This window comes from Periophthalmus magnuspinnatus, chromosome 18, assembly GCF_009829125.3.
Source record: "Periophthalmus magnuspinnatus isolate fPerMag1 chromosome 18, fPerMag1.2.pri, whole genome shotgun sequence".
NCBI lineage: Eukaryota > Metazoa > Chordata > Actinopteri > Gobiiformes > Gobiidae > Periophthalmus > Periophthalmus magnuspinnatus.
Window position 1 is genome coordinate 4,039,451 of NC_047143.1, and position 25,406 is coordinate 4,064,856.

General features: G+C 41.6%; 1 protein-coding gene across 1 annotated transcript in view; it reads left to right on the forward strand.

Moving 5' to 3' along the window:
• Positions 1 to 2,167: 2,167 nt before the first annotated feature.
• The window catches only part of LOC117386667 (nuclear factor 7, brain-like), a 28,007-nt gene continuing 4,768 nt past the window's right edge, over positions 2,168 to 25,406 (forward strand). The window contains exons 1-10 of the mRNA XM_033984075.2: positions 2,168 to 2,218; positions 16,528 to 16,669; positions 17,047 to 17,272; positions 17,536 to 17,804; positions 19,644 to 19,748; positions 20,373 to 20,468; positions 21,970 to 22,203; positions 23,371 to 23,518; positions 23,934 to 23,981; positions 24,550 to 24,576. Coding sequence (XP_033839966.1) covers positions 16,529 to 16,669; positions 17,047 to 17,272; positions 17,536 to 17,804; positions 19,644 to 19,748; positions 20,373 to 20,468; positions 21,970 to 22,203; positions 23,371 to 23,518; positions 23,934 to 23,981; positions 24,550 to 24,576 — 1,294 coding nt within the window. The 5' untranslated portion in view covers positions 2,168 to 2,218; position 16,528. The remainder of the gene's footprint in view (positions 2,219 to 16,527; positions 16,670 to 17,046; positions 17,273 to 17,535; positions 17,805 to 19,643; positions 19,749 to 20,372; positions 20,469 to 21,969; positions 22,204 to 23,370; positions 23,519 to 23,933; positions 23,982 to 24,549; positions 24,577 to 25,406) is intronic.

Consider the following 25,406-nt stretch of genomic DNA (forward strand, 5'->3'; position numbering starts at 1 on the left):
CAGCGTAATACGGGCCCTTTAAACAGTGTAATACGGGCCCTTTAAACAGTGTAATATGGGCCCTTTAAACAGTGTAATATGGGCCTTTAAACAGTGTAATACGGGGCCTTTAAACAGTGTAATACGGGCCCTTTAAACAGTGTAATATGGGCCTTTAAACAGTGTAATACGGGCCTTTAAACAGTGTAATATGGGCCCTTTAAACAGTGTAATATGGGCCCTTTAAACAGTGTAATACGGGCCCTTTAAACAGTGTAATACGGGCCCTTTAAACAGTGTAATATGGGCCTTTAAACAGTGTAATACGGGCCTTTAAACAGTGTAATACGGGCCTTTAAACAGTGTAATATGGCCCTTTAAACAGTGTAATATGGCCCTTTAAACAGTGTAATATGGGCCTTTAAACAGTGTAATATGGCCCTTTAAACAGTGTAATACGGGCCTTTAAACAGCGTAATACGGGCCTTTAAACAGCGTAATACGGGCCTTTAAACAGTGTAATATGGGCCTTTAAACAGTGTAATATGGGCCCTTTAAACAGTGTAATATGGGCCCTTTAAACAGTGTAATACGGGCCTTTAAACAGCGTAATACGGGCCTTTAAACAGTGTAATATGGGCCTTTAAACAGCGTAATACGGGCCTTTAAACAGCGTAATACGGGCCTTTAAACAGCGTAATACGGGCCTTTAAACAGCGTAATACGGGCCTTTAAACAGCGTAATACGGGCCTTTAAACAGTGTAATATGGGCCTTTAAACAGTGTAATATGGGCCCTTTAAACAGTGTAATACGGGCCCTTTAAACAGTGTAATATGGGCCCTTTAAACAGTGTAATATGGGCCTTTAAACAGAGTAATATGGGCACTTTAAACAGTGTAATATGGGCCTTTAAACAGCGTAATATGGGCACTTTAAACAGTGTAATATGGGCCCTTTAAACAGTGTAATATGGGCCTTTAAACAGAGTAATATGGGCACTTTAAACAGTGTAATATGGGCCTTTAAACAGCGTAATACGGGCCTTTAAACAGTGTAATATGGGCCTTTAAACAGCGTAATACGGGCCTTTAAACAGCGTAATACGGGCCTTTAAACAGTGTAATATGGGCCTTTAAACAGTGTAATATGGGCCCTTTAAACAGTGTAATACGGGCCCTTTAAACAGTGTAATATGGGCCCTTTAAACAGTGTAATATGGGCCTTTAAACAGAGTAATATGGGCACTTTAAACAGTGTAATATGGGCCTTTAAACAGCGTAATATGGGCACTTTAAACAGTGTAATATGGGCCCTTTAAACAGTGTAATATGGGCCTTTAAACAGAGTAATATGGGCACTTTAAACAGTGTAATATGGGCCTTTAAACAGCGTAATATGGGCCTTTAAACAGCGTAATATGGGCACTTTAAACAGTGTAATACGGGCCCTTTAAACAGTGTAATACGGGCCTTTAAACAGTGTAATATGGGCCTTTAAACAGTGTAATATGGGCCTTTAAACAGTGTAATACGGGCACTTTAAACTGTAATATGGGCCCAGAGTTGACGGAGTTGTTCAGAAGCGACACCGAGGATGAAGAATTCAATGGCTTTATTTATTTGGAGTGAGATCCAGAGTATTATTATCATTTATCGTCTACGTTTACTTCAAAATGTTTTATCGGGACAGGCCTGCTGGCTGCAATATTTTTAAATAGCTTCTTTCTATTTACTCCCTACATTCTTATACACACAGAAACGAGCTGAGTTATGTTCCATTTTCTATATTAACTTATAAAAAGTAAAATGCCAAGGCGAAGGTGTCAAAAGAAGGACTTGCTTGTCTCCATGGCGTTGTTATTACACCGTTGAGATGTTCCACAGTAAAGTTGCATAGTGGACTTGTAAGTGCTACCAGAGGCAATAGGGCAAAAGCAACAAATGTAAAAACGCCATTTTTAATTAAGCTTAACCTACGACCTACTTCCAAAACACGTCAGCAAATAATGTACGCTCACACGTGCCAAAAAATACAATTACGCTGAAAAAGGAAAGCCTTAGTGGCCTGTCTGCGATGAACCTGTCGGGCTGCATTCACCTGGGCAGCTACAAGGCGGAGGGGGCGGGGCTTAGGACACTGATGAAAAGAATAAAAACAGCATTCCAAGTGTCAATGGGTTTATACAGACGACGAAGAGAAGCATTCAGCGGGTCAACAGAAACAAACCCAAAGAACAGGTAGGTTTATAACGTATTTGGCTACTATTTTTGGATTGAATTGGCAAAAAACAGGTCAGGTTCTCAGATTTTACAATGTGCTGATGTCACACTCCCAGACGGCGGCAGGAGACAGTTTTTCCTATTGATTACATTGTACTTTCTGTGGAAATATCTTAAATGCAGAAATGTTGAACCTGGTCAATTCTATTAGTGACCAGACCCAAGAAATCACCGTTTTACAACAAAAATCTGCATTTTAACTGTATTTATTTTAGCTGTGTTGAATATTATTGTACTATAAAACGCTGTGATATCGTCTGAAACTCACCAGTGCAATAAGTTTATATCATTCATGTTTTAGTGGTTTTGTTGTGGTCAGAGACGAGCAGAGGAGCAACACATTTCACTTATACAGTACAGTCTGCCCACTTATTTCACCTTTAATATTTCTTATTATTATTTATTTATTCATTCAATTATTTATTTATTCAATCATTTTTTATTTATTTAATTTTACTATATATATTTTTTTAATTTTATAGAATAGTGTTACTTGTATTATTATGAATTTATTAGTTTTTATTTTATCAATATATTGACTATATTTTGTTTATGTATTTTATTATTATTTTAATATCATTATTTTACTTTATTTTATTTATTTATTTTTAAGTGCCTGCTGTCATGTTGTGTTTTTGTGTAATGTTTATGCATGTTTAAAAGTGTTTTTTTTACACACAGTACACAGTAGTACATACAGGAGTTGAACAAAGGGCTAGCACAAGTTAAAAAGTATTTTGAAAAAGTACTAGTCCAGTAAGTGTGACTAAAAGTGGCTCAGCGGGTAGAGCAGGTCAGAGGTGTGACTCCAGCTCAGACCAAGCTCCCCACTTCTGCCAGTCTGTCTCAGGGCAGCTGTGGCTAGAATAATGACTGCAGTGGGAGCAGCACGTTGAAAGACTTTAAAGTGCATTAAGACTTATTTCATATTTTTATTATTACTGATTTACGGATTACTTTTACGCTTTAGTCACTTTTCCGTGTGTGAGTCTGTACGTGACAAAAGCTTTGTGTTAACATGTGAGATTGTTTACACATGTGTTCTGTGTATGTGACTGAAAGATAAAACCAAATACTACGTTCAAACAGCTATGCAGTCAGTTAATTTTGTTTCCTGATGTTGGAGCTGATAAGATTTTACATTCCCACTTTGAGAATAAGTGAATAGTTTTAATTTATGATCACGTAAAATATGGATTTTGTTGTTTTTTCCAGCCTCAGTGTCTGCCCCTCTTACCTAAACGTGTGTCACTGTCTCGTCAGCTTATATAAACTCATACTCACTCTGACCTGATGTAGGTGAAAGGTGAACTGGTTCTAGTCCTGGTTTAGTTCTGATTTAGGTCTGGTTTAGGTCTGGTTTAATTCTAGTTTAGTTCTGGTTTAATTCTAGTTTAGTTCTGGTTTAGTTCTGTTCTAGTTCTGGTTTAGTTCTGTTCTAGTTCTGTGCAAACTCCAAAAGTACAAACTCCTTTCAAAAGTACCTCAAGTACATGTAACTGAGTACTACAGCTCCATTAAAACAGTATTTCAAACATCAAATTGGCTTTGACATAGATTTTCTGTTTTAGTTCTGTTCTAGTTCTGGTTTAGTTCTGTTCTAGTTCTGGTTTAGTTCTGGTTCTAGTTCTGGTTTAATTCTAGTTTAGTTCTGGTTTAGTTCTGTTCTAGTTCTGGTTTAGTTCTGGTTTAGTTCTGGTTCTAGTTCTGTGCAAACTCCAAAAGTACAAACTCCTTTCAAAAGTACCTCAAGTAGTACTACAGCTCCATCAAAAACAGTATTTCAAACATCAAATTGTCTGTGACAGATTTCGTCAGTGACACAGGGCGACTCAAACTGTTACTCAACCCAGAGCTTTTGTCAGTGTGAGAAAAAGTTCCAGTTCAGTGAATGTTGCTCTGCTTCATTCTCAGAACTTTCCAGAGGCCGGGTGCTTCCTGATTAGCTCTGGAGTTTGCAGTCACTTGTTTTCCGTCATGGGAACGTAATTTTCTTGTGCTACCGGATAATAAATGCTATGGAACATTCTTCATGGTTTTAATTTCATAACAGTAACAACATGTGTAATTACATATGTATTCACACGTCTCAAAGAGCTGCACTGTGATCATAATTCACTTCCTCCACTCTAGGGTTGTCAAAACTATAGAAGCTCGAAAACTATATACCCATTTGAGCAGGAATCAATACTAAAAAGTCCCATTCACAGGACAGAAATAAACCTTTCCTGAGTATCTTTAGAATGATGTTGAGCTGTATGTTTCACAAGTATAAGACACATAGACGAGTATAAACCCATGGACCACTATGGACCTACTGCACACTGAGGGAGTACACAGATATAAGACACATGGGAATAGAAAACACAGTACTACCAGAGTGTTTTAAATTATTATTGTGGTATCAGAAACAGTACTGAGGTTTAGTCCATGTTTAGTCCATGTTTAGTCCTGGTTTAGTCCATGTTTAGTCCTGGTTTAGTCCTGGTTTAGTCCTGGTTTAGTCCTGGTTTAGTCCTGACTCTGGGACCAGCAGGAGGCCGGTCCCTGAAGTCCTCAGACTGTGATGTGGTTCATGTGGCACAAACATGTAGGAGAGGTACTTTGGTGCTGGGCCATGGAGAGACTTGTTCACAACTTGTACACCCTCGATTGTAAAAAGATGCAGATGTTACTGATTTGATGTGGATGTTAAAGTTCACGTCTGAGTCCATTATTACCTCTAGATTTCTAGCCTGATTTGAAGTTTTTAGAGAGAGAGACTGGAGGTGACGCTGACACTTTGTGGTGGGTCTAAAACCTGACTGGAAAACATCACAGGAGTTGTTCATTTGGAGAAAGTGAATAAGCTGCTGGTAAATAATTTTTTTGAGGACTTTGCCTAAAAATGGCAGATTTGAGATTGGTCAGTAATTGTTCAATATTGTGGCATTAAGACTGCTCTTGATGCCACGATATTGAGAGGCTTGATAATTGCAGTTTTCAAAGCTCTTGGGAATGTTCCAGATTGAAGTGACAGATGAACTATGTGAGCGAGTAGTGAGCAAACTGTTGAGCACAGACTTTACAAAGTTATTGTTTAACACATGGTGGCAGCATGTAGATGAACTCAGACTGGTGATGATCTTTTGGCCAGTGTTGTCAGTTACACGTGCAAAGTGCGTCAGCTCTTAAGTGTCTGTGGGTGCAGGGTGTAATTTGTGTTGTGGAATTGATGGCATTTTTAATTCCCTGAACCTTGTCATTAAAGAACAATGCAAACTCATTGCACTTAGATGCGGAAATTAGTTCTAATGGCAGTGGAGCTGGATTGTTTGATTGTTATTACGGGATTACTTTTACGCTTTAGTCACTTTTCCCTGTGTGAGTCTGTACGTGACAAAAGCTTTGTGTTAACATGTGAGATTGTTTACACATGTGTTCTGTGTATGTGACTGAAAGATAAAACCAAATACTACGTTCAAACAGCTATAAATATGACATTTTTTTCTGATGTTGGAGCTGATAAGATTTTACATTCCCACTTTGAGAATAAGTGAATTGTTTTAATTTATGATCACGTAAAATATGGATTTTGTTGTTTTTTCCAGCCTCAGTGTCTGCCCCACTTACCTAAACGTGTGTCACTGTCTCGTCAGCTTATATAAACTCATACTCACTCTGACCTGATGTAGGTGAAAGGTGAACTGGTTCTAGTCCTGGTTTAGTTCTGATTTAGGTCTGGTTTAGGTCTGGTTTAATTCTAGTTTAGTTCTGGTTTAATTCTAGTTTAGTTCTGGTTTAGTTCTGTTCTAGTTCTGGTTTAGTTCTGTTCTAGTTCTGTGCAAACTCCAAAAGTACAAACTCCTTTCAAAAGTACCTCAAGTACATGTAACTGAGTACTACAGCTCCATTAAAAACAGTATTTCAAACATCAAATTGGCTTTGACATAGATTTTCTGTTTTAGTTCTGTTCTAGTTCTGGTTTAGTTCTGTTCTAGTTCTGTTCTAGTTCTGGTTTAGTTCTGTTCTAGTTCTGGTTTAGTTCTGGTTCTAGTTCTGGTTTAATTCTAGTTTAGTTCTGGTTTAGTTCTGTTCTAGTTCTGGTTTAGTTCTGGTTTAATTCTGGTTTAGTTCTGGTTCTAGTTCTGTGCAAACTCCAAAAGTACAAACTCCTTTCAAAAGTACCTCAAGTAGTACTACAGCTCCATCAAAAACAGTATTTCAAACATCAAATTGTCTGTGACAGATTTCGTCAGTGACACAGGGCGACTCAAACTGTTACTCAACCCAGAGCTTTTGTCAGTGTGAGAAAAAGTTCCAGTTCAGTGAATGTTGCTCTGCTTCATTCTCAGAACTTTCCAGAGGCCGGGTGCTTCCTGATTAGCTCTGGAGTTTGCAGTCACTTGTTTTCCGTCATGGGAACGTAATTTTCTGGTGCTACCGGATAATAAATGCTATGGAACATTCTTCGTGGTTTTAATTTCATAACAGTAACAACATGTGTAATTACATATGTATTCACACGTCTCAAAGAGCTGCACTGTGATCATAATTCACTTCCTCCACTCTAGGGTTGTCAAAATTATAGAAGCTTGAAAACTATATACCCATTTGAGCAGGAATCAATACTAAAAAGTCCCATTCACAGGACAGAAATAAACCTTTCCTGAGTATCTTTAGAATGATGTTGAGCTGTATCTTTCACAAGTATAAGACACATAGACGAGTATAAACCCATGGACCACTATGGACCTACTGCACACTGAGGGAGTACACAGATATAACACACAGGGGAATAGAAAACACAGTACTACCACAGTGTTTTAAATTATTATTGTGGTATCAGAAACAGTACTGAGGTTTAGTCCATGTTTAGTCCATGTTTAGTCCATGTTTAGTCCATGTTTAGTCCTGGTTTAGTCCTGGTTTAGTCCTGACTCTGGGACCAGCAGGAGGCCGGTCCCTGAAGTCCTCAGACTGTGATGTGGTTCATGTGGCACAAACATGTAGGAGAGGTACTTTGGTGCTGGTGTCATAACCCGGCTCCAAGCCATGACGGAAAATACACAAAACCAGATATTCAATTAAATAAGGTGTTTATTAATCCAAACGAATTGCCAAATAAGGTAACGAAAAGGAATTAGGGGACACGCAGGTGACCGGCTGGGAGCAGGGTGAGCCAGCACGAGCTTCTGACGTGCACGAGCTTTTAAAGGTGCAGTGCGTCGGGCCCTTGACGCACGCACCAGGAGTGCATCATCCAGCTCCACCTGCGCAAAGTAAGAAGATAACACACGGTAATTCATCTAAAGATGGGGACCGTGACACCCCCCCTCATAAAGACGGGGATTCCCCCCAGGAATCACCGTGCCCAAAATTACATAATATAATAAAACACCAACACCCAGTGTCAACCAAACCAAACTCAAGCACTGTCACACAGACTTCAGTCATCCTCACCCACTCTGGCGCCTAGAGAAGATGAAAAGTGACAAAGTTAGACCAGCAGAAGTGTCAGAGTATAAAACTTAATCCAAAGGTGCTCTAGACAAGGCGTCGGCAATAACGTTGTCCCTGCCCTTTATATGCCTAATGTCCAGGTCATATGTCTGTAAAAACAGGGACCATCGAGTCAGCCTTTGATTGGGGCACCTCATGGAATTCAAAAACGTTAGTGGGTTGTGATCCGTATAGACCACTAAAGGGGCAGATCCACTCAAATATACTCTGAAATACTGCAACGCCCATATCAAAGCTAAAGCCTCCTTCTCAATCACGGAGTAGTTACCCTGGTGCCGATTAAACTTTTTAGAAAAAAAACAGACAGGCTTTGCCACACCCCGGTCATCCTCCTGCAGCAGAACCGCTCCGGCTCCCACCTGACTGGCATCCACCTGGAGCATAAACGGCCTGTCAAAACATGGAGCAGACAACACGGGGTGGGAACATAACAAAGATTTAACACTCTCAAAAGCCTGTTGGCACTCAGCGGACCAAACAAATTTAGCTTTGATTTTAAGAAGCTCCGTGAGAGGGAACACTACAGTGGAAAAATTTCTACAAAAAGTTCTGTAGTACCCTACCAAACCTAAAAAACGCTGCAACTCCTTTTTAGTAGTTGGCCGTGGAAACTTGGCTACAGCGACAACTTTAGCATGGACAGGAGCAACTTTACCCTGTCCCACGACGTGACCCAGGTACGTCACAGTTGCTTTAGCGAACTCGCACTTAGCCAAGTTGATGGTCAGACGCGCGTCAGCGAGGCGCTCAAAGACAGCCTGGATGCGTCGTAGATGTGCGTGCCAAGTGTCACTGTAAATAACCAAGTCATCCAGGTAAACTGAGCAGCCCTCCAACCCAGCGACCACCATATTCATAAGCCGCTGAAAAGTCGCTGGAGCGTTTCTCAGTCCAAATGGCATAACGGTGTAGGAGTACAGTCCTGAAGGTGTCACAAACGCAGCGATTTCCTGCGCGCGCTTGGACAGGGGCACTTGCCAATAGCCTTTCAGCAAATCCAATTTGGTGACATATTTGGCTGAACCAACCCGATCAATACAGTCATCCATTCGAGGCAGAGGGAAAGAATCTGGTTTAGTCACCGAATTAACCTTACGCATATCTGTGCAAAAGCGCGGCGTATTATCAGACTTTGGCACTAAAATACACGGAGAGGCCCAACTCGAAGACGATGGTACTGCAATATTATTTCTGAGCATGTAATCAATTTCCGCGTCCAAATGTTTTAGCTTTTCAGGACCCATACGATAGAAACGTTGTTTTATTGGGTGAGCATCCCCCACATCAATGTCGTGCTCAACCCAATCAGTCCGTGTAGGCACATCCCCAAATAACATAGGGTACTTTTTAACAAGCCGGGACAGTTCACTGGACTGTGACGCCGACAAATGAGAGAATAAATGATCTAAATTACTCAAAGACTCTGAGTTTTTAAGACGACCACACAGCATGCTGTCGTGCGGCTCTGGCACACTGTCCTCCAGCCCCAAAGAGAGGGATTCAACAGCAAGGGCGGGGCGCGCCGAACCGGAACGCGCACTATCATCAGGAGCGCACTGATAATAAGGTTTCAATAAGTTCACGTGACAAAGCTGCGTAGACTTCTTCCTGCCAGGTGTTGCAATCAAATAATTCAAATCAGATTTTTTTTCTGCTACGATGTAAGGTCCAGTAAATTTAGCCTGAAAGGGAGAACTAACCACAGGTGTAAGAGCGAGCACCTGGTCGCCAGGACTAAACTCTTGGCGCTCCGTCTTACGATCATAAATGTTCTTCATTTTCCTCTGTGACTGCTGCAGTTTATCTTTAGCCATGCAGCCAGCCATGAACAAACGATGACGAAACCCGTTCACAAAAGCAATTAAGCTTTTAGGCGGGTCTGTCTCACAAAAATTACTTTTCAGAGCTGCCAACGGACCACGCACAGAATGGCTAAAAACAAGCTCATTTGGGCTGAAACCTGTACTCTCCTGCACAGCCTCCCGCGCAGCCAACAGAAGCCATGGGAGTCCCTCTTCCCAGTCCCTGTTCAGCTCAGTACAGTATGCGCGCAGCAGAGACTTCAAGGTCTGGTGAAAGCGCTCCAGCGCACCCTGGCTCTGCGCGTGATAGGCGGAAGATTGGTTGTGCTTTACGCCCAGTGCCTTCAGGACCTGTGCGAACATATGAGAGGAGAAGTTTGAGCCACGATCACTTTGAATTATTTTTGGAATTCCAAACACTGATATGAACTGTGACAGCGCTTTAATAACAGCTTTGGTTGTAATAGAGCGTAAGGGGTACGCAGCCGGGTAACGAGTACTTTGACACATCACCGTGAGGAGATATTTACACCCAGACTTAGCAGCTGGCAACGGACCCACGCAGTCTATTAATAAATACTCAAATGGTTCACTTATAGCCGGAATAGGTTGTAATGGTGCTGGTTTTATGGTCTGATTTGGTTTTCCTGTCAGCTGGCACACATGACATGTTTTAATGTACGCAGACACATCTCGTTTCACGCGAGGCCAGAAAAAATGCCTGAGAAGACTCAAATAAGTTTTGCGCACACCAAAGTGACCCGCATTATTGTGCGCCACCTCAAGTACAGCAGTGCGGAATTTTGTGGGAACCACGATTTGAAACACAGCGTCAAACACACACTCACCAGGGGGTGACCACTTTCTAAAGAGCACATCATTTTGCACAAAGTAGCCATTGGCCATGCTCGCTATCTGTGCCTCAGGGACGACTAAGTCAAAAGCATCTCTTAGAGTTGGATCATTACGCTGTTCTTGGACTAAGTCATTGTGGGACACATTTAAAGGAAAGTCAGTCACAGACAAAATGACATCTTTACAAACAGAAGAATCCTTCTCAGCTTTACACATGGCACGGGTCACGGCGCAAGCGGGAAATACTTCTAGTGGCGCTGACAGATCATCTTCCAAAGCTGTTGGATACAACGTGACTACAGGTGAGGCTGACACATTCACACAATCATCAGGCAAAATTGTTTTACAAGAATTGGACGGCGCACTAGACCAGACACGGCCCCCAGCCAAGCCATTGCCCAAAATAAAATGAATCCCGTCAATTGGCAATGCTGGCCGCACGCCCACAACAACCTCTCCCTGTACAAGCTCACACTGTAAACTCATCCTGTGTAGTGGAATGGGCAACACCGTCAAACCCATACCACGACTAAGTATAAAGTCACCTGTAGCGGTCTCTGGTGAAAAAGGCAACACAGAACAGACGACATAAGAATCATACGCTCCAGTGTCTCGAAGGATCTTAACCGGGACCCTCGTAGCACTCCCAACAAGTGACAGAAAACCTTCACGAATAAATGGGGCATAAGACAACAGGACGTCCACAGCTGCAATATTTTCGGAAACAACTGGATCCCAATGGACTGGGGCAGCAAGCGCGGCAGGTTTTACATTAGGTTTTAGTGTTTTACCTTTTGACTTCAGGACAGGACAATCAGACTTCCAATGACCCTTTTCGTGGCAATAATTACACACTTTACTCACGTCACGCCAATTAGAATTTTTGTCAGAATGACGCATGATGCCAGGGCGCCGAGAACTATCCACACAAATACTGCCAGGCCCTGCTTGTCCTTTGTGAATCAAAATATAATCATCCGCCAGTGCCGCCGCTACCGACGCTGTCTCAGCCTTTTGTTCACAAATATATGTCGCCACAGCATCAGGTACGGAATTTTTAAGTTGCTCCAAAACAATCAACTCTACCAGCTGTTCAAAATTAGTGACTTTTGCCGCTGCGCACCAGCGCGTAAAATGCGTTCTTAAGTCACGGACAAACTCCAAATAGCTTTGTCCAGCGGCCTTTCTGCACGATCTAAACCGTTGTCGATAAGCCTCAGGCACTAATTCATATGCCTTCAAAACAGCAGCCTTCACTTTATCATAGTCCTGGCTATCGGCCGCAGACAGGGCAGAAAAGACCTCCTGCGCGCGCCCTACAAAAACGCACTGAAGGAGCATAGTGCGCGCAGAGCTACTCCAACCGCGCGCCTCCGCTAAACGCTCAAAAATGAGAAAAAAGGAGTCAGGATCATTTTCTGAGAATTTTGGCAGTAAACGCAAATTCCCAATGACATCAAAGGCGCCATCAGAACTGTCAGAAGACAGAGAGGAAGAACGTTCAGCTTCGTTCTGTCGACCCTCTTTAATTTGCTCCAACTTCACTCGTTCGATTTGAAACTGCAGCTCCAACAATCTGACTTGTTGTTCAAACGTTAAGCTTGGTACTGAGGCTTCTATATTCACTGAGGAACCACGTGGTTTGTCCTCAAGCACCCCATTTTCAATCAAATTAGCAATTAATATTGCCTTGACATTTTCTTTCAATCGTTTAATGTCAATCTCAATTCCATAGTGCCTACCAATTTCTAATAATTGCTCTTTGGTACACTGAGCCAAAAACTCCTCAGATGGAGAGTCAAAAAAGTCAGAGGTATTCACCATTTTTTCCCCCCCAACAATCACACCCAAATCAGAAATCAATGTGAAGTGAAGTGCTGACTGTGCCAAACGCGCACCTAACAGACCCGATGCCCCGCTAAGTTTAACCTCAAACCCTAATCTTCACACAGTTCTACGGCGGGATTTTAAGCACTCCAAGGGGAGATCAGTGGGTCCGCAAGGTTGTCTGAAACAGACGACCCCACGAGACACCACGATTTGTGCACCCGAGAACACCACGCAGCGCGCGGTGAACACTAACCGCTTCCCCGCGACTTAAAACAAAAAGGTAGGCGAAGCCAAAAGAGCAGCGCCACTGAGCCTAACCGGGACACCGGCCTGTGGATAAAGAGTTAAGGCGCGCCAAAGTCAACCACTTTACTCACCTTGATTTACTGAAAGCGGGTCAAATGCTCAAACCTTCCACTCCCAGCCAACAAACACCACGCTCTTCCTGCCATTGGCAGCACGGAAGAGACACCCAACGGAATCTCCCGCAGGGAAAACCCACCGGACGTTAGCGACGTAGTGGGGTGTTTCTACGCCTCCCCACGCCAGGTCACCTTACGCGCCAACCCTTCAAACAAGGAATTGCACCTGCAAACTAACATCACCAAAACCAAACGGACGAGCCCCCAATTTGTCATAACCCGGCTCCAAGCCATGACGGAAAATACACAAAACCAGATATTCAATTAAATAAGGTGTTTATTAATCCAAACGAATTGCCAAATAAGGTAACGAAAAGGAATTAGGGGACACGCAGGTGACCGGCTGGGAGCAGGGTGAGCCAGCACGAGCTTCTGACGTGCACGAGCTTTTAAAGGTGCAGTGCGTCGGGCCCTTGACGCACGCACCAGGAGTGCATCATCCAGCTCCACCTGCGCAAAGTAAGAAGATAACACACGGTAATTCATCTAAAGATGGGGACCGTGACACTGGGCCATGGAGAGACTTGTTCACAACTTGTACACCCTCGATTGTAAAAAGATGCAGATGTTACTGATTTGATGTGGATGTTAAAGTTCACGTCTGAGTCCATTATTACCTCTAGATTTCTAGCCTGATTTGAAGTTTTTAGAGAGAGAGACTAGAGGTGACGCTGACACTTTGTGGTGGGTCTAAAACCTGACTGGAAAACATCACAGGAGTTGTTCATTTGGAGAAAGTGAATAAGCTGCTGGTAAAGAATTTTTTTGAGGACTTTGCCTAAAAATGGCAGATTTGAGATTGGTCAGTAATTGTTCAATATTGTGGCATTAAGACTGCTCTTGATGCCACAATATTGAGAGGCTTGATAATTGCAGTTTTCAAAGCTCTTGGGAATGTTCCAGATTGAATTGACAGATGAACTATGTGAGCGAGTAGTGAGCAAACTGTTGAGCACAGACTTTACAAAGTTAGTGGATCACACATGGGGGCAGCATGTAGATGAACTCAGACTGGTGACGATCTTTTGGCCAGTGTTGTCAGTTACACGTGCAAAGTGCGTCAGCTCTTAAGTGTCTGTGGGTGCAGGGTGTAATTTGTGTTGTGGAATTGATGGCATTTTTAATTCCCTAAACCTTGTCATTAAAGAACACTGCAAACTCATTGCACTTAGATGCGGAAATTAGTTCTAATGGCAGTGGAGCTGGATTGTTTGATTGTTATTACGGGATTACTTTTACGCTTTAGTCACTTTTCCCTGTGTGAGTCTGTACGTGACAAAAGCTTTGTGTTAACATGTGAGATTGTTTACACGTGTTCTGTGTATGTGACTGAAAGATAAAACCAAATACTACGTTCAAACAGCTATAAATATGACATTTTTTTCTGATGTTGGAGCTGATAAGATTTTACATTCCCACTTTGAGAATAAGTGAATTGTTTTAATTTATGATCACGTAAAATATGGATTTTGTTGTTTTTTCCAGCCTCAGTGTCTGCCCCACTTACCTAAACGTGTGTCACTGTCTCGTCAGCTTATATAAACTCATACTCACTCTGACCTGATGTAGGTGAAAGGTGAACTGGTTCTAGGTCTGGTTTAGTTCTGGTTTAGTTCTGGTTCTAGGTGTGTTTAGTTCTGGTTTAATTTTGGTTCTAGTTCTGGTGACAGCAAACTGTTGAGCACAGACTTTACAAAGTTAGTGGATCACACATGGAGGCAGCATGTAGATGAACTCAGACTGTTGATGATCTTTTGTTTTGTTTTGTCAGTTACACGTGCAAAGTGCGTCAGCTCTTAAGTGTCTAGGTCACTGCAGGGGTGTAATTTGTGTTGTGGAATTGATATCATTTTTAATGCCCGGAACCTTGTCATTAAAGAAACCACAAACTCATTGCACTTAGATATGGAATTTAGTTCTAATGGCAGTGGAGCTGGAGGGTTTGTTGATCTGTTTACTGTTACAACTAGATCACGAAAGTTGTTACTGCAACTTCCAATAATGTCAGAAAAATCCCACTTCCTTGTTCTACATAAACTGTACATGTTTTCTCTGTAAACCTTTTAATGAACTTAGAGCTTTGACTTGTGCTATTCCTGCTCGGCCCTCATGATGCTTTCTGCTTATCTTTAACCATTTTAACCCTCATCGGGGCAAAGGTGTCCAGAACATTCAAAACACTTATCACAGAGTTCAACAAATCATCATCATTAGAACATGAGGCATTTTCAAAGTGTATGATTTCCATGAACAGTGTGCCTGTTTTATCATTTATATGTCTCCTTTAACTGTAAGCACCAGTCGCTGGTTTGGGAATAACAGACAGGTCAAAAAAGACACAGAAATGATCAGACAGAGCAACATCCACCACATTGACATCAAAGTCTGTGCATATGACTAAAAGCTTGTCAGTAAAATCATCAATAAAACTGAGGCAGTGCTGGGGAGGTTTTTATAAGTTGAGTATGGAGGGTGATTGTTTTAGGTCCAGTTTAAAGAAAACATTCTCAAAAGATGAAAACACATCAAAAGATAACCTGTGAGTAAGTAAACTATCTTTAAAAAATGCACAAACACCTCCACCCTTTTGGTTCCTGGCTGGATGACCCGTACTCTATGTTGGATGAGCCCCCATACAGAAATACACTGCCCTGGGATAGACTGAGGGAAACAAGACTCTAAATCTGCGCCACTGGACTGCTTAAACATGCACAAATCACTCCAAATACAACTTCTAGAGGGTAAATGAGAAGGAGGAACAACTATCACATGGTTAAAAGCTCCAAAAAGATCAATTTTGGAGACTATGTCTGATTTAATGTAGAAATGAGATTGCTGCGTGGTATCTATACGTGTAATTATACAGTGTTTTATCCTCTGAGTATCAGGAAGTGCACTGTTACCATGTGGCAAAACTTGGCACTAGCCTCTGAAAGTTGTAAAAGCACAATAATCACGATGAATCATTAAGACATCAGCAATCAGGAAATATGACATCTTTAAGGTGAGGTTTCTGAGCAGCGTTAGCTCAGGTGTGAATTTATATGAACAAACCTGTTGAGCTCGTGTTTTGGGTATTATACAAAATGCCATTGGCTATAATTGATGAATAATTAACTGGGCTTGTATCTACATTTCTTCAATATGAAACAGTCTGTTCTTTTTTAAATGTTCTATGTAAATTAACTTGACCTCTTTAAATTAATGGCATGACAAGTCCATCATACTCCAAGAGCTCAGCAATATTATTCATTTAACCAGGGGGAGCAGTGTGGTTTTTGTCCCGCTGAGGAACACTGGACCAGCCCTATACTCTCCATCGGGTGCTCAAACATTCACAGGAGTTTGCCCATCCAGTCCCTTATGGTGTCCTTTGGGGGGTGCTCCAGGAGTACGGGGTCCGGGGCCCTTTGTTAAAGTCCCTGTATAACCGGAGCAGGAGCTGTGTTCATTGCCGGCAGTGAGTCAGACCTGTTCCCAGTGCAGGTTGGACTCCACCAGGGCTGCTCTTTGTCACCGGTTCTGTTCATTGTATTTTTGGACAGAATTTCTAGGCACAGTCAGGGGCCGGAGGGGGTCCAGTGATATGGTCACTGTATTGGACTGTTGTGGTAAAGAAGGAGCTGAGTCCAAAGGCAAAGGTCTCAATACATACGAAAGTGTCTTTATTATAATCTAACTTGTCAGCATAAAAATTCTCAGTAATGTACACTAATCCAACTTGCGACAGGTCTATAAGCTATAAATATTCAATTATTTTATAGATCCACAGTACTATTCCATCAATCTAAGTTACGGTTAAAAAACATTAAAATATATGAACTTTAGACTCATATTTACCTCTCTGTTCCTGTAGGATGTCTGTGGAAAGTGGGTTCCTCACAGACGATGAGTTCCTCTGCCCCATCTGTTTGGACCTGTTCACAAACCCCGCCTCCACGCCGTGCGGCCACAGCTTCTGCCTGTCCTGCATCAGCACGTACTGGGAGGGAGACAAGGTCAGACAAGATATTATTTTATGTAGACTGATGATGATGTAGATTATTTCTGTGGTGTTATTTAAATATTTATTAGGATCTGAAAGTAACGTTAGTATTAGCCCCTGACGCACAAACACATGCATTTCTAAAGTTTTGGGTGAAGTTTTCCTCACATTTGTGTTTAGCATGTTGTCAGTGACATCCACCTGCAGCTCCCTGACCACTGTTTAATGTCAGGATTTACTGATTTTAGCGCAACTTGGCAAAAACCCCTTAGACATTACATTATGCAGGAAATGGTCGAGCCGACTGTCCCTCTGACTGGACCTGGCCGGCTGCTGTTTGCGCAGAGCCAATCTTTTCTGTGTAAATTTACTTCTTGTCCTGTTCCTTAGTTTTGCCAGTGCCCTTTGTGCAAGAAGATGTACTATAAGAAACCAGATCTGCAGATAAACAGCACGTTAAGAGAGATCACGGAGCACTTTAAATCCATGAAAGAAGAACAGATCGACGGAGTGAAGCAGGCGACGCCAAAACGAGGCAAATCTCACCAACATCACAACAACCTGCTCAACCAGATTCAGAAGAAGCTGTCCAAGTCCTTCCAACACCGCAAGCAGGGTGAGACACACTGCTACAACACATACAACAACAGGAGTAAGAACTTTATTTGGCTTATTTAAAGTTGCACTGTGGTACTTTCCTGGTGTAATGGTCCAACACTTTCTTGTACTGTCGATAGAATGTGATTTTCCACGTTAAATGGTAACAGTTTTGAGGAGGGAACAGCATTATAACATGACTTAAAGCTCACAAGTGTAATATAAGATCTTTAAGTGAAATATAATCTGTAATGTTCATTTGACCTTTGACCTCTTCCTCAGAGAGACTGGCCAGTTCTCTACCGGAAACCAACAGCTTAATGCCGACCCACCATGAGTCCAGTGCCTCCGCTCCCCATCGACGTGGCTCCACCCCTTCTGTGCATGGCCCCTCCCCCCTGGGCTCCTCCCCCCTCGCCTGGTCCCCTCTGAGCGGCTCTCCTCCTGACCCTCCCTCCCGACGCCCCTCGAGGCAGAGGCGCTCCACCACGGGCGGATCCGTAGAAGTCAAGAACCTGCCGCTCTGTCCCACGCACAACAGCGCCATCATGGTGAGTAGACCGCAGTGGACGGGGGGCTAGCAGAGATAGCACGCGTACTCCGCCTTGTTCTGGGACAATGGAGCGACAGAGCAGGTGTTTAGAACCAGCGAATTTAGAGCTCCACCATAAGTTTAACCTGAAATATCCAGAATGATATCGGTCTGTATTTTTGATCAGTCTGGTCCATAGACTGTTTGTATAAATGGGCGTAGCTAATCTGCTAGCCGCCACGTTCCAAATAGCAAGTGAGCACAGACGCACTTCCAGCTCTAACGACTCTGGGTCCAATTCACTTTATACACTGCCTGGCCAAAAAGAAGTCACCACCTGGATTTAACTCAGCAAATAGGTCGTCTCCTCCTGCAGTTGGTCCGGTCGAGGTTCAGCAGAATGAGGTCAGCTGACACCTGAATATACTGAATGACCAGGTTATTCCATCAGTGGATTTGTTCTTCCCTGATGACACGGGCATATTCCAAGATGACAATGCCAGGATTCATCGAGCTCAAATTGTAAAAGAGTGGATCAGGAGTATCATCATTTTCACACATGGATCGTCCACCACAGAGTCCAGACCTTAACCCCATTGAGAATCTTTGTGCTGGAGAAGCTTTGTGCAGCGTCAGACTCGACCAGCATCAATGCAACATCTTGGTGGAAAATTAATGCAACACTGGATGGAAATAAATCTTGTGACGTTGCAGAAGCGAAATCGAAACAATGCCACAGCGAATGTGTGACGTAATCAAAGCTAAAGACGGAACAACTAAATATTAGAGTGTGTGACCTTTTTTTTGGCCAAGCAGTGTATTAGAAAACTGTGTCTCCTCTCTCTGTCTCTGCTGCTGTCACTCGTCATTTTGGTCTTAAATGTTCGTATTAACCCTCTACATGATCCTGGTGTTTTTATTTCACTATTGTGTCTGTAAATCAAGATATGAACATTAATAACAGACAAATCAGGCGCCTTCTTTCCCCCGAGGTCGCTCCTGCTAGCGTTAGCAACAGGTTTGATTGACAGCGTTGCTAAGCGCCTGCCTGCTGTCAAACCAGCGGTGCGAGATTGGCTCTTTGGTTGCTATGATACTCGTGGATGAAATTCTTATATGAAACTCTGCTCCAAATTAGCCGCTATAACCGCTAGCCTCGATTAGCTTCATTTGGAGCCGAACGTCTTTTATTTACAAGTAAAATTACAATTCTCCCAACTCAAATGAACAGACTTCAGTGCTTTGGTCTTTGATTCTACAGAAATCCTATATATTTTACCTGATATGTGTAGTACTCCGAATTGACTTCTACACTGTTCTCACGGAAATTGATCATAACTTCATGATGAATAAATTGAATTGAATTGATCAAATCTGATTGGTCGAAATGTCACAACAGCACAACCAGCCGTAAGATCTAATTTGGAACCTTACAGTACTGATATCTCGAGATGGATTCTTGTGAGTTTGTTTCAGAAATATTTTGAGAACCCATCTAACTGTACGAGGTTAATTATGTTTGTATGTAAGATTTTTATTGCAGTAAATGTCACTACATTAAATATATAATGAGGTACATAATGCGCCCTCAAGTAGCTGCTAACGTGTACTGCTCTCCTTTCAAATATTGGGAATAGAACAGATAAAAGTTAGTACTTGGTCCAGTGAAACAGACCTGGGGCGACGTGTTTCACTTCAGTTTGTGTCTGTCGTGAGTCTGAAGCCTCGTCATAAATACTCATGGTACTTCTGTCTAGTACTGTGTATTTACCTGTAGGCCACTGTTTTCTCAAACATTTACTTGAATGTTTCATCTGAGTATCTAAGTATGTATATATGTATGTTGTTGTTGTTGCAGTTGTACTGTCAGACTGATCAGATGTGCATTTGTCCCGAGTGTGAGGAGCAGGAGCATCCGGACCACGACGTCATCAGCATCGAGACACAGTGGAAGGAGACCAAGGTACTACTACTACTACTACTACTACTACTACTACTACTACTACTACTACTACTACTACTACTACTACTACTACTACTACTACTACTACTACTACTACTACTACTACTACTACTACTACTGTTACTGCTACTACTGCTACTACTACTGTTACTACTACTACTACTACTACTACTGTTACTACTACTACTACTACTACTACTACTACTACTGCTACTACTGCTACTACTGCTACTGCTACTACTACTACTGCTACTACTACTGTTACTACTACTGCTACTACTACTACTACTACTACTACTACTGCTACTAGTACTACTACTACTGCTATTACTACTACTATAACAACTACTATTACTACAACTACTACAACTGGTATTACTACATCTACTACTACTACTACTATTACAACTACTATAACAACAACTACTATTACTGCAACTACTACCAGTAGTAATACTACATCATCTACTACTACTACTACTACTACAACTACTATTACTATTACTACTACTGCAACTAGTAATACTACAAAAACCACAACTTCTACTACTATAACTACTACTACTAATTTCCCGCTGCTACTACTCCCATTTCATTTTGACCTCTACTTTTTGTACCTTTCAGGTGAACTTGAGTTTTTTGGAGAAAGAGGTTGAAGATATGATCAAGGAGCGCGTCATGAAACTGTCAGAGATCAGAAAATCTATGTCCAAACTCGAGGTAAATTATGATTGTTTTTCTACGAGCGTAAACAAAATAAACTAGAACTGTTTCTGAGAACATCGCCAACATCATTATACTTCAGACATTTACTACTATCTCAAATACAACGAACATTTAGAAGAAGTTTGTCATTTTACTTCCTAGTTGGACACGTAATCCCATGACTGTTACCTAGCAACCATAATGTTAACGTAAAGAAGTGGACTGAGTGAGTGTGACGTCACCCGCAGCGTTTGACTTACCGAGGCTAGCAGTTATAGCGGCTAATTTGGGGCAGAGTTACATATTTGGAATTCCAACTGCGAGTATCATAGCAACCAAAGAGCCAATCCGGAGTGAGGTCTCTTCCTGTCTTCACCGCTAGTTTAGTGGGGAGCTGACCCTTAGCAACGCTGTCAATCAAACCTGTTGCTAACGCTAGCGGGAGTGCCCTGATTTGTCTGTTATTAATGTTCATATCTTGATTTACGGACAAAATAGCGACGTAAAAACACCGAGATTACGTAGACCAAAAGAGGGGCAACGGTTTTCTAACGCAAAGTGAAATGGAGCCAGAGTCAACGGAGCTGGAAGCGCGCCCATGATCACTTCCTGTTTGTAACACCGTGGCTAGCAGGTTAGCTACGTCCACTTATATATACAGTCTATGCTCTGCGTATGTCATATCTGTTTCCGGTGTCTAACCAGGAAATAAAATCATAAGCTTCACTATAATTACAAAACTAGAAAACACGACGCAAGATTTTTCAGTGAAATCAAAAATTGAATTAACGTATTTTCTGGAGTATAAGTCGCACCAGGCAAAAAACACATAATAATGAAGAAAAAAACATATTTCACGTATAAATCACATCTGAGTATAAGTCGCACCCCAAACAATGAAAATAGGGCGACTTATACTCTGGAACATACAGTATTTTAACAATGTTTTAGAGAAATCTTATACAGGGTCAGTGAAACATGAAAACAGAATGAAACAGAGTTAAAGCGGCGCTCCTCCGAGAAACGAGGGAAAAGGTCAAACAGGCAGCGCACGTTTCACAGCAGAATGAGTTCATGTGTCGCTGCTACAAAAATACCAAACATTTGACGTTTTGAGGTCGGTTCCTGAAATCTGACGCGTGTGAATGTTTAACCTGAAGATACAAACTGCCCCTGAGCCGTAAAACTGGTTTATTTTATTTATTTACTTTGTGAAGTTTAAAAATCCTGTCACGTTTAAACCTTTTAACCCTGTCATTCAAAACAAACCTGTCATGTTTGGTTTTGTTGTTGCACGTTTTGAGTAATCCTACATCATTACAGACGGCATATTCGCTGATTTCACCTATTGCAGGTTATTTCTAAACGCGGGGCCGCTGTACTTCACAAAATATTTCAAACTGACGCAAAAAGGAGCTGCAAGAAACACAAAAGTTCAAGATTACAGTTTGTTTAATGTAGCTGAGTACTACCCACCTTTGCTGTAAAATAAATGCTCCTCTTGTGTCCCTCTCAGGTCTCCGTACAGGCGCAGACGGCCGGCAGCTTGACCCTGTTCTCCTCTCTGGTGGCATCTGTGGAGCGTGCTCAGTCCGACCTTTTAGAGACTTTGGAAATGAAGCGTCGCGCCGCAGAACTTCAGGCCGAAACGTCAACTCGGCAAATCCAACTAGAACTGGAGCAACTCAGGACCAGACAGAGCCAAATCCAGGACCTAAGCCGGACCCAGGACCACATCGAAGGACTGAAGGTACCGCAGGGCACATTATTTTAGTGGTCAAACTGTTATTTCTATTGTACACATAAAGTGTCCCCTGAGACTTTTTACTGTATTTTCTGGACTATAAGTCGCACTTTTTTCATACTTTAGCCGGGGGTGCGACTTATACTCAGATGCAATGTTTTTTTCTTCATTATTATGCATTTTTTGGCTGGTGCGACTTATACTCCGGTGCGACTTATACTCCGGTGCGACTTATACTCCGGAGCGACTTATACTCCGGAGCGACTTATACTCCATTCCGACTTATACTCCATTCCGACTTATACTCCATTCCGACTTATACTCCTGTGCGACTTATACTCCTGTGCGACTTATACTCCTGTGCGACTTATACTCCGGAGCGACTTATACTCCGGAGCGACTTATACTCCATTCCGACTTATACTCCTGTGCGACTTATACTCCTGTGCGACTTATACTCCGGAGCGACTTATACTCCATTCCGACTTATACTCCTGTGCGACTTATACTCCGGAACGACTTATACTCCATTCCGACTTATACTCCAGTGCGACTTATACTCCTGTGTGACTTATTCTCCGGTGCGACTTATACTCCGGTGCGACTTATACTCTGGAAAATACGGTGAATGCATTTTAACTAGGGATGCACCAATCCAGCTTTTTCATTTCTGATACCGACATCGATACTGTGGCTTCTTCTGTCAGTACCCGATATGAACCGATACCAGTGAAAGGATGGAAAATGGCGCCTTATCCTCAAAACACAGTTAAATTATTACACAAAAGATCAGGTGTGTGCATGTTCTCCCTGTGTTACAGCGGCAGAGTGGTTATCCTGTCTCCTTCTCAGTGAGGAGGCTGTGGGTTAGACTGTGTATATAAATAGACACAGCTAACCTGCTAGCATAGACAGTTTATATAAATGGACATAGCTAACCTGCTAGCGTAGACTGTGTGTATAAATGGACGTAGCTAACCTGCTAGCATAGATTGTATATATAAATGGACGTAGCTAACCCGCTAGCCTCCAGGTTATGAACAGGAAGTTTGCACATTCTCCCTGTGTTCACACTCGACCTGTCAACTCAGTGTCACATCAATAATCTAATGTATTTGTTCACACTTTTAAACTGTATAGCTCCAAACTCTTACACGTCTTCCCACTCCCCAGACGCTTCCCTCTCTGTCTACCCCTCTCCTGGTCTCTGATTGGACCCGCCCCTGCGTGACCCTTGACCTGGGGACGGAGGCGGTGTACAGGTCCCTGTCGCTTCAGCTGCAGAAGTTTCAGGACGAGCTTCGGACCATCGCAGAGAAAGGTCAGGACGCTTATACTGAAGACACCAAAACTATGAATGGAATGAGCTCGGAGTAGAGCCGCTGCTCCTCTACGTCGAGAGATAGATATGGATAAGACATTGGATGGATGTTCATAATTCTATACGTCGTGCTTCATATATTTGATGCGTTCTGTGTATATAAAAAGTAGAACATAATGAACAAAAACAGTGAAAAAGGGGGCGTGTCCAAACTTTTGACACTCAATATAAACTCATCCATCAGAAAAGCTGCGTAATGCACCTTTAAGGCAAAACTACTCAAATCAAGATGCATTTATATTCTGAATAACTGACTATTTCATGTTTTGTATTCATTTATTTATTGAATTACCTGCAGCTAATCTGACACTAATCTGGGTTACCATAACGACAAAATCTCTGTCTTTCATTTTAGGTTTTCCCGACACAGTCCTGGAGTCGAGTCTGGTCCAAACTCAGCCCAGTGAGTCCAAATCTGCTCAGAACGATGCTCAGATTAGACTATGTTCTGATTTATGTTCTAATGTCGTTCCCTCATCACAAACACACCTGGAGTTGTGTTTTGTTTCATTCACACGTGCACGTATTTATGCTGAGTTCTTCTCTCAAACGCAAAACACTCTGTTCCACCTTGTGATGTCATCATGTGGTGATACAGGAAGTGCTCCGCTGTGTTTTTAAACCCCACACACCTTCATTTATAGAATCATTCGGATATTTATATTTGAGCCCTGGAATTGCCAATCTCTACTAAACTAAAGGTAAAAAGTAAAAAGATGTTAACTTGAAAACTACCACTTGATGACATCACAAGGTGGAACAGAGCATTATGAGCTTTGGAGATGTTACAGACTAATAATAATAGAGTTACTCAAACATGTGTGAATGAAACAAAACACAACTCCAGGTCTGTTTTTGAGGAGGTAAAAGCATTAGAACATGACTTAAATCTCACAGGAGTCAGTTTTGTGTCATATAGAACCTTTAAATCTGTCTTTTTTTTTACTTACTGTGTATTTTTATTTTTTCAGGAGACAGGGGGGTGCAGGAGTACGCAGGTAAGACCCTCACAAAAACCACACACACACACACACAAAAAATAAAAATAAAAAAAAATTAAAATGAGTGTGGAACTGCCTTATTTTTAATTGAAAAATGCTGTATTTTTTTCCCCACTTTTTATGTTTTTTTGGAGTTCATGGTGTTTTTTTTAACTTAAAATATTCATTGATTTAAAAAAAAAAAAAATGACTATGCAAAAAAAATAAAAAAAATAAAAAACTATATATATACTAAAATATTACAAGACAAAAGTGTGTTGTTTTATCTGAGAGACGCTGTAACTTTTTCCAGTTTCACGTTAACTAATTTTATGTTATTTTTATTTTGGGGGTGTAAAACAGACGCACAAAGTAAATGCTATAAATATACATGAAATTTGAAGGGTTGAGAATCTTACTTTACTGAAAAGAAATAGGAAAGAAAATGGAAGAAAAACAGCAATAAAACTTAAAAGTAAATAAAAGTAATTTTTGCTCATTTAGCTCAAACATTTCACGATATTTTGGAAGGTAACGAAGTAAAAGTAGTAAAGTACTGTACTTACGTAAAGTACAGACCCTAAATATTCTATTTAAGTGCATTTTACAGCGGATACTTCTTACTTTTACTTCACTACATTTGAGAGCAGTATCTGTACTTTCTACTCCACTACATTTTTGAACAGGACTGAAAAGTAAAAAAGTACTTTTCATATGATTTGAGGGGATATTTCTACCATGTTCGTGGAAACATCTTGACTAAAACCTTCGAGTTAAGCTTCAACTTTGAGCAAAACAAAAATAAAAACTCAAAATTCATAATAAAAGTTTAATAAATGGATTCATAT